At 57.9% G+C, this 20299-nt stretch overlaps 2 protein-coding genes across 3 annotated transcripts; one reads left to right on the forward strand and one right to left on the reverse strand.

Annotated features, from left to right (window-relative positions):
• The first annotated feature begins 733 nt into the window (after positions 1-733).
• On the forward strand, positions 734-12705 carry LOC107313505 (uncharacterized). Of its 2 annotated transcripts, none has more exons than XM_015861825.3 (33): positions 734-926; positions 1169-1288; positions 1474-1593; positions 1672-1899; positions 2009-2122; positions 2200-2319; positions 2534-2659; positions 2740-2946; positions 3097-3265; positions 3352-3520; positions 3643-3868; positions 3973-4098; positions 4238-4453; positions 4686-4994; positions 5333-5545; positions 5695-6306; positions 6426-6641; positions 6778-7016; positions 7094-7220; positions 7514-7692; positions 7788-7974; positions 8219-8437; positions 8830-9013; positions 9289-9490; positions 9563-9727; positions 9973-10173; positions 10252-10795; positions 10904-11032; positions 11176-11283; positions 11365-11601; positions 11690-12107; positions 12258-12393; positions 12632-12705. In XM_015861825.3, the coding sequence occupies exons 1-33, from the start codon at positions 845-847 to the stop codon at positions 12686-12688; spliced, it is 6705 nt and encodes a 2234-aa protein (XP_015717311.2). In that variant the 5' UTR covers positions 734-844; the 3' UTR covers positions 12689-12705. The 2 variants fall into 2 exon arrangements, with proteins under 2 accessions (XP_015717311.2, XP_015717312.2); XM_015861826.3 differs by having other exon boundaries at positions 5713-6306.
• A 459-nt stretch (positions 12706-13164) lies between these two features.
• On the reverse strand, positions 13165-14257 carry CLDN23 (claudin 23). The gene has a single exon (XM_015861827.3). The coding sequence runs from the start codon at positions 14134-14136 to the stop codon at positions 13435-13437; it is 702 nt and encodes a 233-aa protein (XP_015717313.2). The 5' UTR covers positions 14137-14257; the 3' UTR covers positions 13165-13434.
• Positions 14258-20299: the final 6042 nt, after the last annotated feature.

A 20299-nucleotide genomic window follows, 5' to 3' on the forward strand; every position in this document is an offset into this window, starting at 1 on the left:
CACTGTTGTCCCTGCCCCATGGGTACCCCTCACTCAGGCCACTGTCCCTGGACCTGCACATCCCTTAGGGGTGCCTGCGGATCTATGTGCCCAGAGCCGCTGGGCTGCCACCAGAGGTGTTCCTGTGGACCGCAGCCTGGCAAGGAGGTGTGTCAGGGCTGTGCTGTGACACTGTAGGATGGCGCATCACATAAGACCCTCTCTGGCTGTCACAGGCCTGGGGCATCTCCCCTGTGCCACTCGGGGGCTGTTTGAATGGTAGTGCTGCATCTCATTCTCAGGGCGTTGGTGGCTGTGGGCTCTATTCCCAGGCTGCTGCAGGTGCCTTATCCTTCTGCCGGGCTGTTTTCCTCCCCTTGCTGCCCTCCTTGTTGTGCTGGAAGCATTTTCCCAAGCCTGATGGCCAGCAGCAGCCTGTGTTTTGGGATGGTGCCCCGGTGTTCAAGGTTCCTGTGGCCGTCCCACGCCTGATGCAGCTGCACTCAGGGTAGGTTCACAGTCTGAGATCTCACAACAAGCCCACACTGATAACGATGGCCGGTGGCACCCAGCGGTACCAGAGACCCAAAGCCCCCCGTGGAGCCCCGCGCTCGGCGGGCAGTGGGCCCCCAAAGTCCCCCAGGCAGAAGAGGACGCTTCCCCTGCCCCGGAGCCTGGATTTCCCCGGCCAGTTGCATGGAAGGCTGGCCAGGTTCCAGCCGGGCGCAGCCCCCGCGGCACAGCCCCGCTCGGGGCGGGCAGGGACCGGCTGGGGTCCCCCTATAAAGGCGGCGGCGGCGGCGGTGGTGGTGTCGCGCTGCCCCCGCCGGCCCGGCCCCCGGAGCCGCCCCTGCCGGCCGCCGCCATGGGCCGCCCCCCGCCGCTCCATCTGCTCCTCGCCATCCTCATCCTCCGCTCCGCCGCCGGGGCCGCCGCCCGCCGCGCCCGTGAGCCGGGATGGGGGGTGGTGGGATGGGGAGCGTCTGCCTGACAGACAGCCCGGGGTGCTGGCGGTGGGGGGTCCCTGCGGCCTCTCTCATGCCAAGGGGTTGGCAGTGCCCTTCCCTGGGGGTGCGGGAGGTGGCAGCTCGTGGCACGGCACCTGCTCCTCAGGGCCGTGCTGTGGGGGGATGCACAAGGAACCTCACCCCCCTCCTCTCCCCGGGCTGACCGCGGCTTTCTCTCGCAGCCCCTGCCAGCCCCACGTGCGCAGCATCACGCCAGGCCGCCTGCGGGGATAACTGCATCCCCATCTCATGGCTCTGCGATGGTGAGCAGCAGTGTCCAGATGGGACGGACGAGCAATGTGGTGAGTGAGAAGATGGGTCATGGGGTGGGCTGAGGGGGCTGTGGCGCAAGGCAGGACAGAAGTGCTGCTGGCAGCACCTGCCCTTGCAGAGGCACGTGTGTTCTGGAGCATCTGGGTGGGGGGGTTTGCGGCGTGGGCATGTGTATGGCATGGTAGGGCACAGAGACCTTGTGCCGTCCCTGCAGATGCTCCTTGCGGCGGAGACCCCCATGTCTGGCAGTGTGATGACGGCCGGTGTGTTGCCAGCAGCTGGCGCTGTGACGGTGTTGCCGACTGTCCAGACGGCTCTGATGAACAGGACTGTGGTATGTAGCCCCCAGGGTCCGGGAGGGGGGGGCTGGGGCCACGCAGCGAAGAGTGTGAGTGTCGCTCTGTCCCTGCAGTGTGCGGAGCGAAGAAGCTGCAGTGTCCCGGCACCCATCACTGCATCCCGCACTGGGAGCTGTGCGACCGGCACCAGGACTGCGAGGACGGCTGGGATGAGGAGGGCTGTCCCCTGCAGCCTTGTCTGCCTGGGCAGTGGCAGTGCAGGAACCGGGTATGCATCATCGCCGAGTGGAAGTGCAACGGGGTTGACGACTGCGGCGATTCCTCGGATGAAGATGTCTGCGGTAAGCGCTGGTCCTGTCCAAGGGATGCGCAAAGACACTTTGTGGGGCACCTCATGAGGCTGGGAGCCGCCTGGCATCACCTTGCCCTCCTGACATATGTACACCACAGCCCCCTGCCCACCTGGCATGGTGCGGTGCGATGAGGGGAAGTGCATCCTGGAGTCCCTGATGTGCAATGATGAGGATGACTGCCTGGATGGCACTGACGAGCCCAGCACCTGCGGTGAGTGGGCACTGGGCAAGGGGAGCCCCAGGGTGGTCCTGCATCACCTCATCTCCCTGCTGCATCATTTCCTGCAGGACGAAGCTGCTTTGTGCGCAATGGGGGCTGCGCAGAGTCATGCACTGACACACACTGGGGTGTTCAGTGCTCCTGCGGGTCTGGCTGGGTGTTGCAGGCCGACGGGCAGAGTTGCGCTGGTAAGAAGAGGTTGGGGTGTGCATGCTGCAGCACCAAGAGTGAGGATGCCCTGGAGACATCCCTTCTCTTGCCCACGTGCCATGTCTGGTCCTGAGAAGGCTGCTTGTGAGGAATTGTGGGAGTGGGTGGGTCTGGGAAGCAGGTATCTGGGTGAGCAGTGGTGAGGTCTGGAGGGTACTGGCTGTGGGCTGCCAGAAGTGCCTTTCCCTGCAGACGTGGATGAGTGCTCCCTGGAGTACAGCCCCTGTAGCCAACTGTGCAGGAACACGCCAGGAACTTTCAGCTGTGCCTGCCTCGAGGGCTACCTGCTGCGGCACGGCACCCTCTGTGAAGTAGCAGGTAGAGGGGGGACCCTGAGGGGCCGGGCAGTGCCCACAACTTGCCCTGCTTGCTACGTAACATCCCTCTTGTCCTGGCAGACAACGCAACACAGCTTCTGGTGGCAGTTGGGGAGGACCTGGCTCTTCTGGATGTGCGGACCCAGGCATACCGGCCTGTGCTCTCCACTGAGGCTGAGCTCCGTGCCCTGGTGTATGATCTGCTCCGTGAAACCTACTACTGGCTGACGGAGGAGGGCGAGCTCTGTGCACACCTGCCGGGGAAGGGTGTGCAGCTCCTCTATGCAGGTGCGGGGAAGCTAGGGTGCTAAGTCCTGCAGTGGGGCTGAGATGGGGACTCAGAGCGGGTTTGCCCCTGTCCTATACCCAGGGACAACCTAAAGTTTGCCTTGTGTTCTGGAGCAGAGACTGTGCCCCTTATCCTCCCTATCTGTGTAGATGCCGGAGAGGTGAACAGCATCTCCGTGGACTGGTTCACTGGGCAGCTGTACTGGGCCAGCAGCCACCCTGCAGCCATCTGTGCAGGGCTGGGTGATGGCCGTGGCTATGTGACAGTGCTGGGGAAGGATGTGGCACCAGAGCAGCTGACAGTGTACCCATCAGCCAGGTGAGGAATAAGGGCGATGTCTGTGTTGACTGTGGTGGGACTCTGGGGGGTTTGCTGAGGCCTGGGTGCTTGGTGCCTGCTTCCAGGTCCCTCTACTGGGTCAACCGTGGACTGAGAGGCCGGACGACCATCACTTCAGCTGGCATGGATGGCTCAAACCGTCAGGAGCTCACAGTGGTGTCCATGGAGGAGCCTGTAGGGCTCACCCTGGATCACGTGGCTGGCAGACTATACTGGATCAGTGAATACAAGGAGGTAGGGATGGGGGCAGCAGCACTCAGCTCCACCAGGTGCTTTGCTGGGCTTTGTGGCCAAGGCTCACTGTGCTGGGGCACTGGGATGCCATATGGTCACTAAGCTCTTGGCCTGTCTCCTAGTCCATTGAGACACTGCGGGTGGATGGCAGTGGACGCCACTCCTTCCCTGCTGTCCTGCGGAGCCACACAGAGCCACTGGGCCTGGCTGTGTTTGAAAGCCGCTTCTTCTGGGCTGATGGCACTGAGCTGGTGTCAGCCAGCCAGGCCTCTCCACAGGAGCATGCTGTACTGCTCCGGGCCCCCGTCTCAGCCTTCACTGTGCTGCATGCACTACGTCAGCCACCACGTGAGTACCATGCCTCATCCTTGGTCCTATCTGATGGTTCCTCGGCAAAGGCCGCTTTGTAGGGATGGTGCTGCCTGAGCTCTTAACGTCCCCTTTGCTTCTAGGAGACACTGCTGCATGTGCTCCAGGCTTGTGCAGTCACCTCTGTCTTCTGTCCCCCATGCACCCTCGGGGCTACAGGTGTGCATGTCCTGAGGGGCTCTACCTCCAGCCGTCAGGGAAATGCACAGGTGAGTACAGTCTGCTTGGCTGAGTGGGGCCAGTGACATCCCTGAATGTGTGGTGTGGTACCTGGGCAGCCCTTCAGAGGGTCAGCCTTGCTTGTCCTGTGCCTCAGCCACACTTACATGCTGCTCTTGCTCCCCTCAGAGCTGTCCATCGTGTACTCATCGAAGACAGCCATCTCCCTGCTGCAGGTGGGCCCTGGAACACACAGCCGACAGGTGCAGGAGTGGCAGGAGGCCTTCCACCTGCAGGATGTAGACTGGCAGAGGTCAGTGCTCTATGGGACAGATGACAGTGGGGCACTGCTGCGTATTGTGGGACACCCTGGGAAGAGAGAGACCATTGTGACCAGGCTGCCAGGTGAGATCCTATGTGGGAATGGACAGGGTGCTGGGGCATGCTTGCCTTCTTGGGCCTTCAGGAGGTGCAGTGCTCTGCTGGGTGCTGTACAGTGGTCCCTTGGTGTTCATACTAGGGCTGTGCTAAGGCACGGATCAGCTGTGTCCTAGCTTTAGGGAAAGGGGGGGACACACGCAGAGGAGCAGGGCCACAGGACAGCTCCATAACTTCTTGCTTGCCTGCTGTCCCCCAGTCTGCTCTGCCCGTGTGGACATCCGCTCAGGAAACTTGTACTGGCTCGCATGTAACCGGAGAGACATTGGAGTGATCAAGGTGTCTGACCCGACCCCACGCATCCTGCACCGTGCTCGCAGCAGTATCCAGCACCTTTTCTTGGATTGGCAGCGAGGAGCTCTCTACTGGCTGGCCCGTGGGCAGCCCCTGCAGCAACTGAGTCTGGCTGGGGGCAGCCCACGGGATGCTTGGAACGAGACGTGGCCTGGAGAGCTGCCTGCAGCCATGGATAGCAAGGCCTTCAGCCTGCTCTGGAGCTCAGCCCTGGGTGAGCCCCACAGAGATCTGGAGCAGGGAGCAGAGGAGGTTGCTCTACAGACAGTAGGTCTCTGCCTGGTCAGTAGGGTGCTCTTGGTATTCTCTTTGTCCCATGGGTGGGTTTCTGTCTTCTGCCACGGGATCTCTGCTGTAATGGTGTGTTATGGGAGCATAAGGGTTGTCTTGTAAGCCCCAGACCCTCAGCAAGAAAAACTTCTTCTGAGAAAGAGTGCTGAGGTATTAGAACAGGCTGCCCAGGAAGCATTCAAGAAATGTGAAGATGTGGCACTGAATGATCTTTGTGGTCTCTTCCAACCTTTATGATTCTGTGTTATCTCTTCCTCACAGGCCTGAGGGCACTGAGTCTGACCAAACACCAAGCAGTCACTCTGGCACCCAGCTGGTCCCATGGCCTCGTGGCTGCCTTTGAGCCCTACCTGATTTCAGTTAATGACACAGCTCTGCTGTTGTGGGACCGCAGGACACTGGCTCTCGTGCTGGCTGTGCCAGCAACTGGCGTACAGGGTGTGGTGGCATTCGTGGGCTCAGAGCTACAGGAAGGTAAGAGCAGCTCCACACTTGATGGGGCTGGGTGGTCTGTGCTGCTCCAAGCTGGGGTGCCACCTGGGTGCTGGGGACCACAAAGGTTGTTTCTGGAGGTGCTTGAAGTGTGGGCAAGGGACGGTCCCAAATCCAGGCTCATGTTCCAGTGCCTGTGCCTCTGCCAGTGCCAGCAAGCAAAGGACCTGCCCTGCCACTTCCTCCACCTGTGACCACCACTACAAGGACAACCACAGCCACATCTGCTCAGCCCACCACCTCCACCACGCAGCTTCCACTGAGCAAGACCACTGCTGCACCTACCACACCTACAACGACCACCAAGACTACTACAACACTGACTACCACCAGCCTGTCCACCCCAACCAAAACCACCACCACCAGGCTATCCACCACAACCACAACCACCTCTGCACCAACCACCACATGGACAACCCCAAACAAAACAACAACTATGCAGGTAGCCACCACCACCACCACCACCACCACTCAGTCCTTGCCAACCAAGCCTGCTGTCCCACAGCAAAGCACTAGCACCCAGCACCCAACCACCTCTGCACTGGCAGTTCCCCCCACTCCACTCCTCGGGCCCAGCTCTCCACACCCCCTGACCCCGTTCTCCCATCTCTCCTGTCCTCGCACACACATGCCCTGCCGTGACGGCACTGAGTGCGTGGCCCAGGAGTATGTGTGTGACGGAGAGAAGGACTGTGCGGATGGCTCTGACGAGGATGGGTGTGCTCAGCTCTGTGATGCCCCAGGTAAGAGACAGCCTTTAAGTGCGTGGTTATGTGCCAGGGTTTCTGGCTGCTTCCCAGCATGGTGGATGGGATGACGCCCTGAGAAGATCCATGACTGCAGAGGACTGTTTTCTCCCCAGGGGCCTTCCACTGTGCTAGCAGCACCACGTGTGTTGGGGCCAACGAGCGCTGTGATGGGGTGCTGCAGTGTCCCGATGCCTCGGATGAGATGGGCTGCTGGAGCCCCACACAAGACTGTGCCCTGCGCTGCGATGGTGCCACCCGCTGCGTCCCTGAGAGCTGGCTGTGCGATGGCCATGCTGACTGCCTGGATCACACTGACGAGCAGGGATGCGGTGAGACCTGAGGGGTGGCTGGGATGATGTGGTTTCCTGAGGAGAGTGTGTGCTGCATATGGGTGTACCAGCAGGATGGTTACCAATGGGAGATGGGGACAGCTGTGCCCCCTGTCATCCCTGACTCTGCCCACAGTGCCAAAGAAGTGCAGCCCATCAGAATTCCCCTGCCACAGCGGGCAGTGTGTGGCCCTGGCTCTGCGCTGCGATGGGGACCCTGACTGCCGCGATGGATCGGATGAGGAGGGCTGTGCCATGCCTCGGCCTCTGCTGTGCCGCCCAGGTGAGGTGGCCTGTCCCCACAGTGGGGAGTGTGTGCCTGAGGCCTGGCGCTGTGATGGTGCGGCTGACTGCAGGGACAGCACAGATGAGCAGGTGGGTGAGTGTTGGGAACGCTCATATCCTCATGTCCCCTGAGGGCTGGTGGCACCACTCATCCCTTGCTCCTGCAGGACTGTCCCTTGGAGCAGCAGTGCGGTGAGCGGCAGTGGGGCTGTTCACACAGCCATGAGTGCATCCCTGACGCCTGGCGGTGCGACAGAGAGAGCGACTGCAGTGATGGCAGCGACGAGGCTGGCTGTGAGCAGCACCTGCGTATCCCCTCTGTGTCCCACCTGTGGGTCCTCAGCACAGCGGGGAGTGGGAATGCACCTTGCTGCAAAATGCCCCTTCCCAACACCAGTCGTGGCTCTGGGCCAGGGTGGATGGATATTGTCTCTATTGGGCTGGCGGTCTTGGGATTAGGGTAGCTTGAAAGCAGGCTGCAGGCATGGTGCTGGGCATCACTGTTGCGTGTTCTGTGCGCCCCCCAGCAGCTCCTGCTGGGCACAAGGAGCTAGTGGCTGAGACTGAGGGCAGCTTCTCCCCTGCAGGCCAGCCCACTCCCTGCCTGAGCCATGAGTACCCCTGCGGGCTGGGGATCTGCCTGAATGCATCACTGGTGTGCAGTGGCCAGCGGGACTGCGCAGATGGCTCAGATGAGGGAGGGAACTGCTCCCTGCCCTGCAAGAGACCCTGCTCGCAGCTCTGCTACCCATCACCCCAGGGACCTGTGAGTGTTGGGAGCTGTGGCCTGGGGATCTTGCCCTACTGTGCTGCCATGGACTGGCTGCAGCAGGGAGCCTCATGCACTTGCTGTCCCCATAGCGTTGCTGGTGCGCCCCAGGCTATCAGCTGGCTGAGGACAGCATGTCTTGTGTGGATGTGGATGAGTGCGCAGAGCAGAGCAAGGGAGCCTGCAGCCAGATCTGCCTCAATGCTCCAGGGACCTACAGCTGTGCCTGCTTCTCTGGCTACCTACTGGAGCCAGATGGCCACATCTGCAAACTTGGCGGTAAGTCGTAAAGAGGGCAGGCAGCACTGGGCAACTTCTGGTATGCCAGGAGCCAGTGGGTACCTGCTCCTGTGTGCCTCCTGCCTGTGGGAAGCCCTGTGGTCCCCTCCCTGTCCCATTGGCCATCATTGCTACTTGTCAGCCCATGGCCGTGGCAGTATGACTGCATCCTAGCAGGCTCTGATGCCTAAGATGGCTATGTTCCTTGGAGACACCAGCGTTGAGAGTCTCTGTGTCACTTCAGGACCAGAGCCTGTGCTTCTGGTGGCTGTGCAATCAGAATTGCTGTCCTATGGCCTCCGGAGTGGGCGCGAGGAGGTGCTGCTGACCACTGACAAGGAACGGACCATCTTCTCACTCGACTATGACCTGGTGGAAAGGAAAGTTTTCTGGATGGACCTGGCCACAGAGAGCATCTCCTGGCAGAGTCTAGATTCAAGCAAAAAGGGCACGCTGGTGAAAGGTATGCTGTGATACTTGAGGCTGGTGAGGCTGACCTCTCCGTGGCTTGGATGCAGTTGGGGTGACTGCAAGTCACTGTGACCCCTTGTATGGGAAAATTATAGAACCATAGAATAGCTTAGGTTGGAAAGGACCTTAAAACCCACCCAGTTCCAACCCCCTGCCATGGGCATGGTTGCCATCCACCAGCTCAGGCTGCACAAGGCCCTGTCCAGCCTGGCCTTGAACACCTCCAGGGACAGGGCATCCACAGCTTCTCTGGGCAGCCCATGCCAGTGCCTCACCACCTGCTGGGAGGACCCTGAGCTCGAGAGGTGATGGGGATCCAGGCTGTGAGCATGGTGCCCCATGCAGCTGTCACCCTATGGGTGCTGACTCTTGGGCTTCTTGCAGGTGTGAGATCAGACTGTATCGCTGTGGACTGGCTTGGGAGGAACCTGTATTGGACAGATGGGGTGGCAGGGCAGGTGCTGGCCACTTCTCTGGAGACTGCCTGGCGAGGGAAACCAGAGTACACCATAGTGCTGAATGGAGACTTGGACCAGCCACACTCCCTGGTGCTCCAGCCTCTGGCTGGGTAAGGCTGGGGACAGAAGACTTGGGGACCTTCTTGCCTAGACCATTTTCCCCCATAGAAGCAGACAACAGGCTGGGGGAGAGTTGGGTTGGCCTCATCTGGGTGCTGTTGCACTGGGGAAGAAGGAACCCAAGCATCTGCTCCTGCTCTGTGTGGAGCTGTCAGTGCATCCCTGATGGGATGGGAAACCCTGTGCTGCCCCTCTGTGCTGTCCTGTTACTGCCCTGGTACTGGGCTGTGCCAGGTTGGTGGGTCATCACTCCTTTTCCTGCCAGGATGCTATACTGGTCAGAGGTGGGGATCCAGCCACGGCTGATGGAGGCCACCATGGATGGAAGGCGGCAGCATGTGCTGCTGGCACAGGGCCTGGGCTGGCCCACAGCACTAGCCCTTGACCTCCCCACCTCAAGGCTCTTCTGGCTGGATGAAAAGCTGGGCAGTGTTGGTTCCATATATCTGAACGGCACCGATGTAAAGGTGTGCAGCTGGGGGTTGTGGTTATGGGGCTGGGTTGTGTGCTGGCGTTGGTACTCACAGCCTCTCCTCCAGGTGCTGCAGCTGAGATGGGTCCAAAGCCCTTTTGCAGCGGCTGTGTGTGAGGGGCAGCTCTACTGGTCGGAGAGGAAGGCATGGTCAGTGCAGCAGGTGGACAAGGCCACAGGCAAGAATAGGACGGTGCTACTCAAGCGACATGGGCAGCCCCATGGCCTTCAGGTACCTACATGAGGAGCCCAGATTCCTGCTGCACTCACTGCTGGGGCTCCCAGTCTGCCATGCCCTGGGTGGCAGTGAGAACTGCACCTACTCCATAAATAGTCCCCTGGTCTCTGTGTTCCCTGTGGTTGAGAATCACCCATTCTCTTAAGGAGCATCTCCGTGCTGGGCTGGTAGCCTGGCATGGCACTGGTTGTGCTCAGCTCTGCTGCTAGACGTTGAGCTGAGCCTACCCTTCCCCACAGGTGATGCACCCGGCCCTGCGCCTGGCAGCTCCCAACCCATGCACAGCCCGCAACTGCTCCCACCTGTGCCTGCTGAGCAGCCGTCATGCTGGGCACTGCCGCTGCCCCATTGGGCTGACACTGGCTGCCGATGAGACCACCTGCCTGCCCCTCCACACTTCAGCCTTCGCCCTCTTGGTGTCACCAGCAGCCGTGATGCAGGTACCCCCGCAGGGCCAAGCCTCCTAGCTCCCCTCTGGGGAGCAGGCTCTTGGTGCCAGTGCTGACTCCTTCCTCCAGGTCTACCTGAAGGACATGCCACCAACAGCTGGAACCCAAGGCCTCCCCCCACACCGAGCCCTGCCTCTGGCCAAGGTGGGACACTTGACAGCTGTTGACTACATGGTGAAGGACAAAAGCCTGTACTTTGCTGAGTTGGGGGGCAAATCCATTGGGCTGCTGCGCCTCAAGGACTCGAGCCGGCTCTCCTGGAAGAAAGTTGTTGCTGTGGAGGGCACGGTGATCTCTCTGGCCCTGGACTGGCTGAGCGGAAACCTGTACTGGATCGAAGGGCAGCCCACCAGCATCCGTGTAGCCACGGCCGGGGGGCGGTGGGCCCTGACGCTGCTCAGTGAGAGGCTTCAGGGTGCTGCCAGGCTGGCCCTCTGTCCTCATGTCTCCACCATGTGCTTCATCACAGCAGCAGGCAGCCGCAGGCCTGGTGCTGCAGTGGAGTGTGCGGCCATGGACGGCAGTGGCCGCAGAGTGGTGTGGAGCAGAGCCCACTCTCCTACTGGTCTCACTTTTGGGGGTGCTGGCACCCGGCTCTACTGGGCAGACCAGGGTGAGTGTGGGGCAGCGTGGAGGGCAGTGGGGCTCGACCCAGCATGTCCACAAGGGGCTGCTTTCCATGTCCCCCCACGCCTGATACCCTCTGTGTCCGTGTCTGCAGAGCGTGGTGCGATTGGCAGCGTAGAGCTGGATGGTTCCCACTTCAGGCTGGTGCGCGAGGGACTGCATGGCCTCAGGCTCTTTGCTGTTGGAGATGGCTTTCTGCTCTGGTCAACAACCGCAACCAATGGTGAGGCCATCTAGGGGCTGCTGGGCTCCCTCCAGCTTCTGCTGTCCCAGGGCTTGGGTGCTCTGCCAGGCCCCATGGGGCACTGAGTAGGGGCAGGCCAGAGAAGCCCCATGCCAGGCAGTGCTGATCCTGTATGTCCCCAGGTTCCAGCAAGGTCTGGCACAGCCGGCTGGAGCAGGCCAAGAGCTGGTGGTTCTTGATGGAGCAAGAGTTGGTGGCCTTGAGAATTTACAGCCAGTTCTCACAGGAAGGTGGGTTTGGGGTGCCCCAGCTCTTGGCACCTGGAGCATCAAGCTCTGCGGAGGCCCTGCTATCAGATTCTGTCCCACTAGGCACCAACGGCTGCACAAAGAGCAATGGAGGCTGTGCCCAGCTCTGCCTGCCCAACCCCACAGGGCGGCAGTGCCGCTGCTCCCCTGGATACCACCTGGTACGAGGGGTGACCTGTGCTCCAGTTCCACCATGCCCAGCCCAGCTGCAGGCCTGCGCTGACCTACAGAGCTGCATCTCTGCACAGCAGGTCTGCGACGGGCACCCCGACTGCACCGATGGCTCCGATGAGCTGGGCTGTGAGTGCCTTCATGCTGCTAAGAAACACCAGAGATCCCTCATCTCGGGGTCTTGCCTGGTGCTCTGATCTATGCTCATCCCCTGCAGGCACCTCTGAAGAGACAAAGACACAGGTCCCTGTGGTACCATCATCGAGGACATCCCATGCAGAAGTAGAGAAACCAACCGTGCCCTCAGCTGCACCTCAGCAGCCCAGCCCCAGCCTGCCTGCAGCCCCTGGCCCCCAGCAGCACGGAGAACCCTTCCTGGCGACCCCAAACACGGAGGAGGTGCTGGGAGCCATGCCATGCAGCAGTGAGACCTGCAACCTGCGTGGGGAGTGTGCCATCGAGGCTGGGCGGGTGACGTGCCACTGCGCCCTGGGATACCGTGGGGACTACTGCGAGGAGGCAGAGGTGCAGCCGTTGGCAGGCCCCATCACCCTGGGGGTGGCTGTGCTTCTCCTGCTGGCTGCAGCAGCCATGGGTGCCCTGGCCTACATGCGGAAACGGGATAGAAGGAGGAGGTGAGTTGTAGGGCTGGGCTGGGGATGGCTACATGGAGAGCTGCAGCAGCCCTGGAGGGAGATGCTGTGGGTTGTGACAGGACCTGGGGATCTGCCCTGCCTCTAAGAAATGGTTCTGCTATCCTGTGGGTACGTTGCTTTTTCCTCCAGGACCTCAAGCACTGCCTCCACCCGAGTGCTGACCCTGTACCACCGTGAAAGTGACCCTGAGGAAGAAGATGAAGAGGAGGAAGAGCTTCCACCCAAGATTGATACCTTTGTGAATGAAGCCTATGATGGGAAAGAGGTGAGCAGGCCCTGCTTGGGACCCTCCTTGTAAAATCACAGAATGACTTGGGTTGTAAGGGACCTTAAGGCCCACCCAGCTCCAACCCCCGCCATGGGCTGGCTGTTGATCAGGCTACCCAGGGCTCCATCCAGCCTGGCCACTCTGTCCATGACACCTGCCAGTGCCAGGGTGCAGGCTGGGCACAGGGAGGCTGGTTCAAACCCATCCCTAATGCACTTTTCTGTGGTCTGTGCAGGAGCTGCCGGCACAACTTGGGAAGGGACCGTCTCGCACCAACACTGTACTTCCATAAAGGAACATCGTGCAGCATCTCTGTGCTGTGGTGGTTTGTGTGTGGGACACGTACTCTGGGTTCATGTGGGTTAGAAATATGGTCTAACAGCACCAAGGGCAAGCCAGGCCAGGCTCGGCTCCTGCCCTCTTTTGCAGGGATTTTATAGCACAGCTGTCTCTCACAAACCAGTGGGACCAGTTCTACTGCCTCCCACTAAGCTAAGGATGGAAAGAGAAATATGTGCTATTTTTCTTCTCTGTAACTTCCCCCCCCCACCAAGCGGCTGCACTCAAGGAAAGAGAAACCTTCTCCTGAGCTGCTCTTAATCCCAGGGGGAAAGTCCTTGGGGAAGGCACCTGTAAAAGCCACCTGTTCTCCTGCAGACCTTTCCTCCCTTCTCCAGGTGAAGCACGGTGGGGCAGGGTTGGCCATACTGTGCTGGCTCTCAGCCCAGCATACCTGGCACAGAGCCCGTAACTACCTTGCAGCACAGAGCCCGTTCCTCCTCATTTATTTTGATGTTTGTACAGCCCTGAACTGAGCAGAGACATGTGGTCCCCCGCCCTGCAGGCTGCACAGCACTAACTGGTGGCCTGTTCTCATGACAACACCACAGCTGCCTTAGCCCCGTATGACACAGGGGGCTGAGCTAAGAGCTGCACAGAGGGGCTGGAGTCAGGGCTGGACCCAGCACAGCTTTGGCACAGTTGCAGAGCCGGGAGCATGGCTGTCTGAGAGCTTCAAGCTGTGTCACCACGCTGTAGCTACAGGTCCGAGTCACAAGGCAGGTTGCTTCTCCCACGCCGCCCGTCTCGCTCATCGTCCAGCACATCCCAGGGGTTGCTGTAGGCCCTGGTGATGGAGCGTGGCCCAGGCTCCAGCACTGGGCTGGGGGGAGTTTTGGAGGCCCTGCACTCCTTGCAGCAGCGGTGGAAACTGAGGGTGAGGGCCACCCCTCCCAGGATCTCCAGGCAGCTACCCAGGTAGCTCAGCACCAAGCTGTAACCCACATCCAGCGCAGCACCAGGGGGTGCAGGCAGTACCTCCAGCTCATGGGTGTACCAGGAGGGAGGCACCAGGCTGAGCAGCCCCGAGAGCAGCAGCACGAGCCCCGAAGCACCAGCCACTGTGTGCTGGGGTTCCTTCTGCCAGCACCGCACCCCCAGGGCGGCCACCACCAAGCCCAGCACTGTTAGCACCAGTGAGCTGGGCATCAGGCCCCGCGCCACCTGCACGGGCACCTCCTTGAAGTAGCCCAGTTCATCCTCCTGCCCACAGAGGCGATCGTGGCTGCTCTGCCGCTCCCTGCACAGGTCCCAGATGCCCTGCTCCAAGATGAGGTCGGAGGGCTGCTCGGGGATGAAGCTCACCTGCCTCCAGTTGGGTGCCAGCGTGCCTATCAGTGTCAGCAGGAGCCCGCAAGGGCACAGCACCATCCCCACGATCATCGCGGCCGGTGTCCGCATGCTGGGGGGTGGGCTCCAGGGCGGCTCTCTGAGTCCCGCTGCTGCTGCTGGCTGAAAGCTGTGGCTCTCGGAGCACTGGGCAGGCTGCGGAGCTGTGAGCGGCAGGAGGAAGTGCAGGCAGGGAGGAGCCGGCGGGCAGGGCTGGGTGGCACCCGGCCAGCAGCACGGGCACGTGGGAACCCCTGGTGCTCCACTCCCCCCTTGCAGGTACGTTGGGGGACTGAATTCATTGGTGAAAACATTAATTCGGCATCTCGCAGAATTGATAAGGACCCCGCAGTCCTTCACCAGCACAAGAGACATTCCTGGCCTTCATCTCCTTGCTCGTCCTCCCCGTGAGCATCTCCTGTACATCGCTCCGAGCTCCTCCAGTGAGCCTTTGCTCCATAGAAAGCCCAAGTCTTTTGGGCATCTCACAGCTTCCCTGAATTCCTGCCAGTCGCGCTGGGTCCAAGAGAGGGCAGCATTCTCTATGGATTAATTGGGGTGATTCATCCCAGCCGGGCTGACTGCAGGTCTACACCTCACTATGCTTGCACTGGTGTCCTCAGGCACCTTAGAATAATAGAATTATTAGGATTGGAAAAGACCTCTAAAAACATCCAGTCCAACCCCAGCCCATCCCCACCATGCCCACTGACCACAGCCCTCAGTGCCACGTCCACACGGTTCATGAACACCTCCTGGGTGAGTGACTGCACCACCTCCCTGGGCAGCCTGTGCTGCTGCATGGACACTCTCTCTGAGAAGAAATTATTCCTAATATCTGAGTTGAACCTTGAGGTTCCCCGAGGATTCCCTTTGGCTCTATGGGTGCCACAGCGCTGGGGAACTCATCGTGGAGCTGTGAGCCACAGAGCTCAGCTCCTGGTGCTGGGAGCTTTGCAATTAAGCAGTGAGTTCAGTGAGCCTGGCCCCTTCCAGTTGGTTAACCCAGGAGCATGGGGTGTCTGCCCTTGGGCTGGAGCCCGAGCTCCTGATTGTAGACTAACAATAAGCAAATTGGGTGATGTGGACCTAATGCTTGGTGCCCTGCCCTGAGTAATCTCAGGGAAGGAAATAGAATTAGCGGAGCTGTTTCCCAATGCTGCATTTATAGATTGTTCATTTCTTCTCTTTTACTTTTTAATGAGGGGGTGTGAAAAGCCATTCAAAGCAGAGCCTGGCCCTCTCTTGCTCTGGGGAAGCATTCAATGCCGTCTGGTTGCAGAGATAGCGTGGGCTGGCTGACACAGCCTTCCTTCCCCCGCTTCCCCAGCTGCTGGGTGGGAAAGCTGCCTTACTTGGTGCTTCCTCCTTCTGCAGGGCTGTGACTGAGATTTTCCTACCTTGGCAAAGCCACCTCTTTAAGATCCTGATGAAAACTTCATCTGGGCCTATTTGAGTGGGCTTGATTTAATGCCTGCCTCCATTAGTGTCTGCCTCGAGCCATGGTGATGACAGGATACAGCTCAGTGTAGGATCAGTGGCTTTGGGGTTATATCTGTGTGGAGCTGAGCTTGGTGTGAGAGCTGGGCTTTGCCTGATGGAATGGGCTGCCCAGGGAGGTCATGGGGTCAACATCCCTGGAGGTGTTCAGAATGTGGAGATGTGGCACTGAGGGACGTGGTTAGTGGGCATGATGGGATGGGAGGAGTTGGGGGTTGAATTGGATGATCTTAGAAGGTCTTTTCCAACCTTAATGGTCCTATGATTTCACAAATGAGGAAAGCATGCCCATAGCAGTCTCCCTCTGCCACCCTTGTTCTGAGCTAGGCTCCCAGCTTGAGCTGTGTTCCCTTATAGAGGGAAGAGGCAGTCCTACTCCACGCTGAGCTGAGACCAACAGGACACGTTTTCCTCCCACTCCTCTGTGCCATAGGTCTGCAGCAGCAGTGGGATCTCAGCATCCTGTTTGCTGTGCTGGGAACAGACAGGCTTGTTTAGCAGCAGCCTGCAGCTGGCAATTCCTGTTTACATCCTGCTGACCCTGAGGCTTCACTGGCCTCATGCACAGTGAGATAGTGGGGCTATGAGGCTGGAAGGGGCACCGGGCTGGCTCAGTGCCCTGCAGCTTGAATCCCCCCCAGCCTTTGTGTGATGCCAGCTGGGTTGTGCCTGAGCCCTTACCATTTGTTCCCTCATTATAAGAGTTTGCAATGGCTCTGGCTGCCCCTTGCATTTGAGGTTGTTTAGACTTGGTTCTCTGAGCCTCCATCCCACAGGGAAATCTCCTTAGACAGGTGTCAAGGTGGATGGACCTGGTTCTGGTTCTGGCTGCTCTATTTGTCTGCTTTTTCTTCTAGAATGTGGAGCAGGGGTGTTTCTAGCAGTGTGAAATCAGGGTTTCCTGCCAGCTTTCCTTTGAGCAATAGCCCGGCTCTGCACTGTGCACCCAGCTGCAGCTGCAATGGGCTTCTCTCAGACAATCTCCTTGCTGGGCACACTGCTCTCTTTGTGTCTGCCTGCAAGACAAGCTTCCAGGCAAAACTCAGCATGAGGAGCTGCATACACCCCTGCAACCAGGAGAGCGCATCCCACGATGCCTGCAGGGAGCAGCAAACCTCAGCTCTGCCTCCGCAGCCCAGCTGTGAGTGAGAACCAAGCAGACTATGTCCTGGGAACCAGTTGCTGAAAACACAATTAGATGCCTCCCAGGTGTTCACTCATCTGTTAAACTCCCTTGCTTCCAAACCGCTGCATTTGGGCTTGTCAGATTGCCTAGCGTCTCGTCAGAGCTTCAGCTTCCTGTGAAAAAGTGATGGAAAAAGTGCATTTGGAGCTATTTCTGTTTTCATCTGCCTCGCTTCTGAAATGGCTGGGAGTGGTTTAGATGTGAGGTTACTGCTCTGAGGTTTTGGGGTGCAGACAGAGAGAAGAGAGCTGTGTCTGGCTGCTACACTGCTAATGTGGGGAGCGAAGGGCAGTGCTGGTGCCCACAGGTGCTGAGCATGCGGCAACAGGCAGGGCGAGAGCAGTGCTTTGTGATGGGGTTCACTGAGCTGCTGTACCTGTGACTCACCCGCACGTACTTTGCTCTCTCTGGGCTGAAAGGCCTGAACCCAAAGCACAGCTGGTTTATGGCTATGGCTGCCTTGGCTGCTCTCTATGGGTGCTTAAACCTTTCCTATTGAGAACGGGTGGGTGAATCGCTTGATTTAGTCCAATGGGGGTATTCCCAGGGGGGTCCAGCCACCAGCCCATCTCCACCGTGCCCACTGACCACATCCCTCAGTGCCACATCTCCACAGTTCTTGAACACCTCCACAGACAGTGACTGCACCTCCTCCCTGGGCAGCCCTTTCCAATGTACCACCACTCTTTCTGAGAATAAATTCTTCCTAATATCCAACCTGAACATACAATGAACATGCAATATGAATTAGCAGGGAAACAAGGGAAGAGATGAGATTTCCCGGAACATCAGCAACTTCAGAGAAGCATCAAGCACAAGCAGCAAGACAAAGCAGTTTATAACTATGTGTCACACTCAGCATGCGTTGCTAGACAATAGCCATAAATTATTATCAGAGCTTTGTCACTAAGGAAGGCAAGGAAAACTGCCTACCTACGAGCTAGTGGGCAAATGACTTCATTTCCATGGTTCCAATCCTCTCATCATAGATACAGTGTGTTGAGGGCACCACAGGCAGCCCTGTCTGGGGGACGTTTTGCTGCTGAATTTCAAAGGCTGCTGCAAAATCATCAGGGTGTAAAAGCTCTTTATAAAACGACACAGGAATCACCTCTTTTCCCTCCAGTGAAGAAATTAAGATGGCACAAAATGGTTTCTAACAAGAACCAGTTGTCTGCTTCTTAACCTACATATCAGCCTGTAGGTACATCTGAATGAATTATTGCATGTTGGTTTTCCAGGCACTGATTTATGGATCTCTAACTTGCCTTTAACCCTCTCAAACAGGGCACTGTGCTCATTCTTTGCCTTGGTCCTTCTCCAGCCTTCCCACAGTTCTTGGAGAGTGTGGCTTGGGAACTGGAGATGGCTCCTCCTCTGATAATGGGTGTTGCTGTAGCTCACACACATTTCACCCAGCTAAAAGTTCGTGAACCTCTTCTTTCGCAATCCTGGCCCATTTCCCGACCCCTTTTCTGTTCATCGTCAAGGCTAAGTGCTGGGGCAAGGCTTTGGCTTAGTAACTGAAGGTGCCTGAGAGAAAGACTGCAAAGTTTTGGATCATTTTCTTTCTATTTGGTGGTTTGCGGAGGGTAGTTGATCCTTTCAGTGAGTAATTCACCTCTAGATGCAACTTCTGTGTGAAAGATAAATGCAAGAAAGGCAGCGGTATCACGGGCTTCTTCCATTTACTTTTCTCACATGACCAATAGCGATGGCCTCACCCACCCTTCAGTCTTTCCTCTTCATCCTCCAGTTGTTGCTTCTTGTGACCATCACTGGCTTTGCAGGATCTGAGCTGTTTTTCTGCTGGTAAATATCATTGGCAAGGCACGGAGCTAGCTGATTCAATCTGAAGTCTCCTGGAAACATTTGAACTGTGCAGATTCTCACATCTTTGCTTTGCTCTGCTCTTTTTCTTTGCCCTCTCCCTCTTGTAGAAAGCCACGTGCAAGGAATTGCTTTTGCAGCACTGAGACCTTTAGCCTGGATATTAAGACACTGAGTCTATAAAAGAATATTCAACATGTGCCAAAGCCAGGTTATTTCCCTGCAACGGGAGAGTATCTGTAAGTGCATTTGGCCACAGCACTCTTTTGCTCTTTGCATTCTCTGGGCAGGTGTTGGTGCTCTGCTGAGCAGCTACATACTGTGGAACGTGCCATGGAAACACAGCACATGCAGAAGAGCTGGCCCTGCATTCTTTCCTCAGGCCTGCTGCTGCATTGAAATAGCCTCACTGAAACGTCTGGGCTCGCAGGCTCGTTGCTGAGCTTCCCAAGCAATAGAATTTGAGATTTTCCAGCTGGGACTGGGAATGCTCGCATCCTTTCCCAGCTGTAACCTGGGTGCTAGTGCGTGTTCTTTTGCTTTGCTAACTTTACTACCACAGCAGCAACTAGGACAAGGTATAATTATTAAGTTTGCTTTGGGACATATGAAAGGCCATTGGGCTGCATTGCAAAGTCCCATGTTTTAAGCTCTTTTCTGTCCATGACAAGTGCTTGATTGCTGGGTTAAAGTGAGAGCTAGAGGTTAAACTATGAGTTGGCACTGAGTTCTGTGCTCCCTTCTTCATCCTCCAGGCTTTAACATCCCTCTAACCACCTCAAAGTAACCTGCAGGTCCTCCAGACCCCTACCAACATGTCAGAATTGTAGCTTAAGTGCCTTTTCCAGGAAGCTCACTGCAGACCTGGGAAATGGTGTTAGTTTACAGCTTGCCCTCTGAATAAACACTTGGGTACCTTCGCTAACTGCCACCGATCCTCTTCCCTCAGCTCTGATTCACACGGGCCTGCCTTGTTTTTGCATGCCAGTGACGTCTGAGGAGCTGGGCAGTTATCAGGAGGCAGTGAATCACCTGAAAAATCCTCTAACCTCATTCTGCCGGGGCTCGCCTTATTCACAGGACAAACTTCAGCTCCCAGGCTCCTCTGACATGGTTCTACCCAGAAAATATGCATTCCTGGTCACACTTGGGCCTGTCTCAGTGAGAGACAAAGGCTTGCAAGGCCAGGAGATGAGACCTCGTGCAGGGCCCTGGGCTTTCCCTCCTGTCCAGAATGAGACTGTGTCCCTATTCACTGCAGGGGTGTTACACTAGATGACGTGTCCCTTCCCACATTTTCTAGGGCATCGTGGAAAACTGAAGATGTTCATGGAAGAGAGGAGTAGTACATCCAAATATGTCAGCTATGATCCAAGGAGTCCTGAGAGTTTGCTGGGGGCCAGGAAGCTTCCATACACCCATATGTTTGGTCCATTGATGGAATTTGGCTTGGGTGCTCTTGGGCCTGAAAGAAGCACAGCAGTACCAGCAAGGGATGATGCTCCACAGTATAGGAGGATTCAGTCACTTCTGGTTTGTGGTGTAGACCCTTAGGAGTCCTGTCTGAGGTTCAGCGGGGTCCTTGGCCATCATCTGTGCACAGCTGGACCCGTGTCCATGTGCCTGCTGGGTTAGGGCTTCAGAAGATGCCTCTGAAATACAAAGGGTGTGAGCACGTGGAAACTCTGATGTTTCCTCACAGACATGCCTGGCTTACAG

The sequence above is a fragment of the Coturnix japonica genome, chromosome 4, assembly GCF_054131305.1.
Source record: "Coturnix japonica strain WE chromosome 4, WE-NBRP24, whole genome shotgun sequence".
Lineage (NCBI taxonomy): Eukaryota > Metazoa > Chordata > Aves > Galliformes > Phasianidae > Coturnix > Coturnix japonica.